Source organism: Mus caroli, chromosome 15 (assembly GCF_900094665.2).
Source record: "Mus caroli chromosome 15, CAROLI_EIJ_v1.1, whole genome shotgun sequence".
NCBI classification, from domain to species: Eukaryota; Metazoa; Chordata; class Mammalia; order Rodentia; family Muridae; genus Mus; species Mus caroli.
Window position 1 is genome coordinate 31,502,740 of NC_034584.1, and position 8,503 is coordinate 31,511,242.

Sequence of the window (8,503 nt, forward strand, 5' to 3'; positions counted from 1 at the left end):
CGCATCTTCATGCCTTTCAAAGCTTACAAATCCAAATCCTTTGGATTTTCCACTTTCATCTGTCATTACTTTCACACTTAAGGCAGGCCCTAAAAAAAGTTTGAGTAGTTCAGTAGTAGTCCACTTAAGGTACACATTTCATATCCTAACATGTAACACACAAGTCCCAGCCCTCCCAGCCTAAGGTTTTACTGGTCTACCATAAGCACTTCTAAATACTGTTAGATTTATCTTTCAAGCTTATGGGAGATTTTATTCTTAGCTCAGTAGTTGTCCCTTTACGTCATTAACTTGATTTTTCTTGTTCAAAATAATCTTTCAAAGCCTTCTTTGATCATCTGCTTTTCAACAGTAAGTATAGAGAATGGCTAGATCTGCAGGCATAAAATACCTGGAAGAATGTTTCTTAAAACACAAGTTCTACCTTCCCCTTTTGTGGAAGAGACCCAGCAGGCTCAGGCACAGAAAGAACTAGGAGTGGTTGAATGATGGCCCACATACATTTCAATACTTGGTCCTCAGTCGATTGGTGGGCTTTGAGGTTTCCAAAGACCCATACCATAAAGCTACGTAACTGCTTTGTGGTTGTTGTAACAAGTAAGCCCTCAGCTGTTGTCCCACTGCCATGCCTACCTGCCACCATGTTCCCTGCCATGACAGTCATGGTTACACCTTAGACTGTAAGCCCACTTAGCCGTAATGTCTTAGCACTTAGCAACAGAAAAGACAGTGGTCTATAGCCAAGCTGTACAAGAGATAGTGTAAGGTTTTTTTTAAAAAATAAAATAAATAAAATAAAAATAATCCAATCTTAGCCTTTGGGAGGTAGCTGGTGGATCTCTCAAAGTCCAACCTTGTATATACATAGTAAGTCCAAGGCCAGAGACCCACCCCATACCACCAAAAAAATGCTTTTTATTTTAAAACGCCCAGGTGCAAGACAAATGACATACAAGAGAGACTTGATTGAATGAGGTGCAAAAACGTGACTGTCATCTTACATGATTGGTACTTGAAGAATCACAATTCCTTTTGCTTAAAAGAGGATTCAGCCCTGTGCTTTGTGCCTTTAATTCCAGGACTCAGGAGGCATCTCTTGGGAGTTGTGTGCCTGCCAGAGCTACAACTCTGAGGTCCTGTCTTTGTCAAAGCTCAACACAGCTTTATGATATTAGATATAATACAGAACTAGATAAAACAAACAAAAAAAGGCCATTCCTAGGCTCAACAGAAAGGAAGTCACCTACAAATCCTGCCTTCCTCTTCTTTAACTCCAGTCCTGAGATCCCGACATCATCCACCTACCTCATACTAATGTCTGAGGCACTCAAAGGATCTTACTTAATGTGGCAAACCCTTCTATCTCCTCAGCCACCCATGCCTTGTGCTGTTGGTCACTGAATAGCATTCCATTTGCATATTACTCTTGTGCAGTGAACTATAGCCTAATTCAAATCAAGTGTTAAAACTTACTAGTCAGATATTAGTCATTAACTTTAGACAATTACTCTAAGTATAAAGATTTAACTTTGACACATTACCAAACTTGCCAAAGAGTTCCTTAAGGCGCTCATCATCCATGTCTTCTCCAAAATTCTTGATGTAAACATTGGTGAACTCCTTTGCCCTGGCTCCAAGCTCTGCTTCTCGTTCCTTTCGAGATTTAAATCGTCCAACAAACCTAGTAAAATGTTTCATAAACCTCAGATGAAGGATAATGGTCTACAAAATTTACCACAAAATAAAAATGTCTTCACTGATTTTAAAAAACAATTTATTGATAATTACAAAGGAAGAGTTTTCTTTCAATGCACATTTGATCAAGTAAGCCAAGGGTTAAAGGGTTCACACCTGTCAACAGAAGTAACTGTTCTGTGCCAAAGAGCCCTGCATACATGCTCTTCATAACTGTTTCAGAATCGTCCTACATTGTACCACCTCCTTAAACAGAAATTCTCAATTCTCTCTTCTAACACAAGAGCTTGGTCTAATTGCAGTATTATCAACATAACACTAACACTCAATTCTTCCACATTATTAAATAGAATGACAAATAATAAACACCAAAAAAAAGAATACAAACTTCTGTAACCCCACACAAAAAAATCAAAGTCAACTTGAAGGCTTCTTATTCTCTGTTCAAAAGCACAGAAAACAAAGAGATTTGGTTTTTTTAATCCTCAAAATCATGTAGTTTGGTAAAGAACCTCAAGGGGAGAGGATTTCATTGTAGACCCAACTTTCTGGTCTAAGTAATGCTTTAGCTTACTATGTCTTAGGACAGTCACCAAAACCACAGTTCAAAAGGAAGAGAAACTGTATGTATAACTTAAACTCATTATACACGTAAGCCAGCAACCAATTAGTCTTTACTTGGCTCTTGCCAGTACAGTATAGACATTCTTTTAATTTTTACTAAAGCGCTGCCATTGAGTTTTCCATTATTACAAGTTGGGGCTATAGAATCTTGGGTTTCATTATTTGTAGGCTTTATTAGCTAAGCACCTCTACCTGAAAATCAAATATGCCAAAATCTGCCAAATTTTAAAACTGCTGGATTGTAAAGAACACTTTGGAGTTCCTATTTCTACATCTGAGATCAGCATTTCCTTCACTTTATAAATGAGTATTCTAACAGAGTTGGGAGGTGGTGCGTGTCTTTAATCCCAACACTTGGAAGGCAGAGAGGCAGGTGGATCTGAGGTTGAAGCCAGAATAATGTACAGAGTTCAAGTACAGCCAGAACTAGAAAAACCCTGGGGTGGGTTTTTCTTTTCTGTTTATGTAACTTCAGATTGGTCTCCAACCCAGTGATCTTTCTCTGCCTGAGCTTCTAAAGAGCAGGAATATGCTACCAGAGGTGGAATTTGTCATGAAAATGAATGACTGTCAACGATCATGCCACCACTGGAGTTTACACATCAAGAACTCTCAGATCACTTAATACGTGAGCTCAATTCTCCCAGATTAAGAGAAATCAATCTGCAAATTCAGCTGCGGTGGTAACACACCATTAATCCCAGCACTGAGGGACAGAGGCAGGCAGATCTATTAAGTTCGAGGCCAGCCTGGTTTACAGAGTGAGTTCCAGGACAGCCAAGAGAGAAGGCTACACAGAGAAACCCCGTCTCAAACAAAAACAAAAAAATAGATCTCTACTGACAACAGCCTTTTAATTTTCAATGTCATTTGCCAAAGTTTTTAACTTGTGTTAAACCAGTTTATTTCAGATAAGAGAACAATACTTCAGAAAAAATTAATGGAAACCACCAGTGAGCTCTGAATTCAGACTACTGGGTGTCTTCTTACAATACCTATCCATCATTTCTTTAGCTAGTTTCCCTAAACATGAATGAAATGGGCTGATGCATTAGTTTCCTTAGTTTTTACCTGGTTTCTCTTTACCTGGTTTATTTTGGGTTTCTATGATGAGCAACTGACATTACTTATCATGAATGATTATGAAACCCAGCAAATATGAGTCAGTGCTATATGTATGTAAACAGTTTGATGGATTTTTTTGAGATATTTTCATGTAGCCTAGCTAGGTTGGCCTTGAATTCATAGATCCTCTGCCTCTATCTCTCAAGTGATGAAATTACAGGCATATACTAATCCAGTTACATTTTTTGAGACAGTTTCAGTATGTAGGCCTGGCTGTTCTAACCTATGTAGACAAGGTGGGCCACAAAGATCTTACAGAGATCTGCCTGCCTCCACTTCTACCTCTCAATTGCTGGGATTAATAAAGGCATGCTACTAAGTCCAGCTCCAGTTCGCTGTATTTTAAGAGCACGTATTTACTAGTTTTTAAACTGATGGAGAACTATTAAAAGCAGACTGACCATATCCACTGTAGATGTAGCTATACTTACACTTTACGATCATTTAGAAGCATCCCATTCATTTTTTCAATAGCTCTTTCAGCTGCTTCCTGTGTTTCAAAATGTACAAATCCATAGCCCTTGGAGCCATTTTCATCACAAACCACCTAGGGTGAAACAGAACACTCACTTTTTACTACTTGCTATTGCTTTTCTACTCTGTAGAAAGGTTAGTCACCTAATTCCAGAACTTCAGGAATAATGACAGTATTGACAGACAGCACAAAGGTCACTTCCAAATCTAAAAGTAGCACAGCGCTGCAATACTAACCTGTTATAGCTCGGCTTACCTTACATGAAAGGATGTTACCAAACGCAGAAAACGTATCATATAGTGCTTTATTGTCGATGGATTTGTCCAAATTTTTAATGAATATGTTGCCTACTCCACTTTTGCGAAGTGATGGATCACGCTGAGACCACATGATGCGTACTGGCTTGCCCTTTATAACATCAAAATTCATGGTGTCCAAAGCACGTTCCGCTAAGAGAGACACATTTTCAGAGTAAGTATTACTTCTAACACCTCATTAGTCACTTTGTATAAAATTACCAGTGACAGGGAGTAAAAGGATAGCCATGTGGCCTCAGCTCAACTTCCTCTTTAAAGTCAAGTCTTAATCGTTGTAATGAACAATTTATTCCACTTATTTTTGGATAGTTATGCTTCACAACAAAAAAACTTATCCTATAATTCAAGGCCCCAAAAAAGATTGAATACTTGTATTCAAAAAAAAAAGTGTACTGTAAAAAGAAGTGCTAAAGCTGAAACTTTTTTTGGATACAGGATCTCTATGCAGCCCAGGCTGGCCTGGAGTCCAGCCACCTCTGCCATGTACCCATTACCTGTCTTAAATGAAAAAAATACTATCATTAAGTAAAGAGATGAGACCTTCAAGGGGGAAACAGTCCACTTGAACACCTGAAGCAAATTCCAAATCTCACTAATAATTGTAGTTATTGACAGAACAAGTTTTTCAGCCACCTTTTTCTTTTTCTTTGAGATAAGGTCTCACTGTGTAGCTTTGGCTTTCCTGAACTCATGTAGCCCAGGTTAGCCAAGAACTCAACAAACACGTGCTGGGTTTAAGTGCAGAAAGCACCACACAGTCCCCCCAACCATTTTCTGTAAATGAAATTTCTAGTTCCTAGAGCACAGTAATCAGCAGCCAGCTCATTATCGATTGACCACACCTCCTAAGCACCCCTGGTCCTGCTGACTTTGCTTGAGCTTGGGTTTTTTTAATGAGTCACATCTCCCTACAAAACTGAATGCTGGTCACTAGCAGAACCCCAGTCCATTACTGCAGTAAGGAAATAACTGTAAAAAGGAAAAAGCTGGTTTAAAAAAAATTGGGAAGATGGAACATTGACCATACACAGCCACAAAATAAATGCAAGAAAGAGGCAAGATTCTGAGCAGTTGGAATATTGGTCCACTGACACAAATATATAAAGTTAACTATAACCATGGCAATTTTAGGTTCGGCTTTTTAAATCCCAGGACTTTTAAAAACTGGGCGTTTCTGGATTTAAAAAAAGAAAAGAAAACCACTAAGTTTCAAGTCTTTCAAGTTTTCTTTTCATAGAAGTTCTGGTTACTCCATCCCAAGTTACCTTCCTTTACCTTACATTCTGTCACTTGCCAGAGTTGAAAGCTGTAATGAAGTGACACTAAAAAGTGCCCCTTAGAGAGCAAGGGGCAGGCCACCTGCCGTGCACTTCTAAAACTTCTGGCTCACCCCACTTAAGATGCTGCTTACCCCAAATCTCACCTTTAATCTAGTGACCACTCTAACTCCAGTCTTCCTTACTAAAATAAAACCCAGACAGAGCTGACTCCTAAGTCAGGGTGAGGGTCATCTAGATTTAAAAACCCAACGACATCAGGCCATAGATCTTATCTGATTCTTAGATTTCTGTTTCAGTGAATTGTCAAACTTACAAACTCAATGTGTTACTTCTCAATTATTGCCCAAGATTCATGGATATTCCGAACCACTTTACGAAAGAAAATCAAGGAAGCTTTCATTAGTTGGATGCTATTAACTCAACATAATTCGATCCAGGTTACCCTAATATTTAGGACCAAAACTAGTCAACATGCTTAAAATTCATAACCACAGGTGCCATTTTAGGAAAAAATATACGTATGTATACATTAAATAACCACTTCTATTAAACTTAAGATCTAATTTGTTTGAAAATGAGCCAAGGAGTCTAGTGCCCTAGAGTCTTCCACATCCCCTCCTCCACGGCATGGTTAAAGAATACTTCATCTAGGGAAAATCCCAAGCAATTATATACGATATAAGGTGCCTTTCCCGGTCCACAGGTCAGAGATGTGCTATTAGGTACGAGCTTACGACCCTAAGGACCACCACCACCAGGCATCACCCTATTTAACTTTCTTCTAAAGCCTTGGGCTCCTCCCAGCGATTGAGCCACCGGCAGGAACAGGCCTCGGGCCTGTGAGGTTACAGGGTTCAACACGTGGTATTTCCCAACACCGAATCGCACTTCCTCCCCGGCCTGACTGCCAGGCCAGGGCAGGGGATGGAGGAGTGCCTCCACCCGCCGCTCCAGGAGGGGACTCGAAACCCCCGAATCCCACAGCTTGTGGCGGGAGCGCGGTGAAGGCTATCTCAACCACCCTCCCGGCGCGTCATCGCCCTAAAGTTTGAGAGCGACCGATGGCGAGAAAATGGTCGCAGAGGAGGAAGTGCCGGCCCGCGAGGGGCTGCGGCGCCGTGCCCTCCCGCCCCCTCGCCCGCCCCGCTAGGCCCGCCGCCCCGGCCGCATGGCCGCCTGCCCGCCACCCTCCGGCCTGCCGCTCACCGTCCGCCGGCTGCTGGAAGTTCACGTACGCGTAGCCCAAGGAGCGGCGGGTGATCATGTCCCTGCAGACCCGGATGGAGAGGATGGGCCCGGCCGGGCTGAACTTCTCGTAGAGCATCGCCTCGGTCACGTCGGGGTGCAGGTCCCCCACGTACAGAGAGGCCATGGGGTAGCTGGGGGCGCTGGGGTTCATCTCGGCACGGCTGCCCGCGGGGCCGCAGGCCGCGACCTTTCCCGTGAGAGGAGGAGAGCGAGTGCGGGGCCGGGGGACGGAGCCGGGGGGAGGGGAGCGGGGGCGAGCGCAGAGGGACAAAATTCAACCGGAATCGACGCGTACTCAACGGCCGTGGAACCGGGGGAGCGAGGCTGGCGGTGCTGGGTCCGGGCGGCAGGAAGGCCTCGGTCTCTGGGTTCCTGCTTGGAGCTGCGGGGCCGCGGGCGGGCGGGTCGGTCTCGGCTGCTTCACCGGGTTATTTTATAAAAGAGGAAGAAAAAAAATAAAAGTCTCCGGCGGGGGAGACGCGGATTTTTTGTAAATTTTTTTTTTGTTTTTTCAAAGGATTTTTTAGATTTTTTTTGGATTTTTTAATAATAAATGTGTGTTCCGAGCCCGGAGCACACACTCCGCACTCTCAGCACTAACCGCCGGGGAGAAGGGGAAGCACCGCCTCCTGCACCCTCTACTTATACCCCCCGCCGCACTCGCCCCGCCCACGCGCGTCTGACGCCAGGGCCCTACGCGAGCGACGGCGCCCGAGGAGGCGGAGGAAAGCGCAGAGGAAGGGAGAGGTGGCGGCGGCAGCCGCTGCTGCGGGCGTGGGGGTTGGGGCCGAGGCGGGGCGGGGCTTCTGCGCAGGCGCCACAGCCAGGGGCCGACTTCCCGCTGCGCAAAGCCAGGAAAGGGCGGGACGGCCAGTGGGCGGCCTCGGCGCGGCCGCTGGTCACGCCCCTTGCGCACACGCCCCGCCCCCGCCCGAAAGAGCGTTAACCGGTCAGCGCAGCGGGTGGGCGGTGCGCGGGGCTTCCGGGTTTCTGGGCGCCAACCGCCCCCCACGTGCGCGACTAGTGGCGGCCTCTTCCCTCCGCCGCGGCAGAGGTTCTGCTTCGCTAGCTCCCCTCCCCCGAGCGGCGCTGGAAACGGGTGGGCGGGCGTGAGCCTTGCCGGCCGGGTTTCCAAGGTGTGCGCGGAAAGAGGCAGGGTAACTGCCTGGTTCTCCTACCCGGACCGCACTACGAGTCCCAGCGGGCAGCGCCGCCACGCGCGTGGGCCGCGGAAGCGGTGCCTGCCGGGAGCTGGAGTTCTCAACGGCCGCGGGCTGGCTGACCTCAACCGGACTCCAACCGTCCCGGGCGTGACCCAGCACGGGTCCGAGGCCCCGACGAGGGGGAGGGGAGGGGATAAGGCTGTTGGGAGTCTGGCGCTTAAGATGTTCTGTTGGAATCACTGAGCCACTTCCTACATTTTTTTAGTGGTAAAAAGGACTCGAAAAAAAATGTTTTTTTTCCTTTAAAGTATGTGTTTCTCACAATTACTCGGTATCTGTCACTCTTACTCAAACAAACCTGGATAGCCTGCTTAACCAGGCGTGGTTGGCCACGCTTTTAACCCACTTCACCAGGCGTGGTGTCCACGCCTTTAACCCAGCTTTGGAGAGGCAGGAGGGGTTTGCAGATCTCTGAGGTCAGGGCCACCCTAATCTAGCTCTTGGATGCCAGGGTTTGGGGATTAATATAAATGATTGATAGGCACAAATATATCGACTCGTAGAAATGACATTACA

General features: G+C 45.4%; 1 protein-coding gene across 1 annotated transcript in view; it reads right to left on the minus strand.

Annotated features, from left to right (window-relative positions):
* The window catches only part of Pabpc1 (poly(A) binding protein cytoplasmic 1), a 14,699-nt gene extending 7,300 nt beyond the window's left edge, over positions 1–7,399 (minus strand). The window contains exons 1-4 of the mRNA XM_021183352.2: positions 6,723–7,399; positions 4,175–4,368; positions 3,876–3,991; positions 1,543–1,681 (exon numbers count right to left, since the gene is read on the minus strand). Coding sequence (XP_021039011.1) covers positions 1,543–1,681; positions 3,876–3,991; positions 4,175–4,368; positions 6,723–6,915 — 642 coding nt within the window. The 5' untranslated portion in view covers positions 6,916–7,399. The remainder of the gene's footprint in view (positions 1–1,542; positions 1,682–3,875; positions 3,992–4,174; positions 4,369–6,722) is intronic.
* Between the last annotated feature and the right edge of the window lie 1,104 nt (positions 7,400–8,503).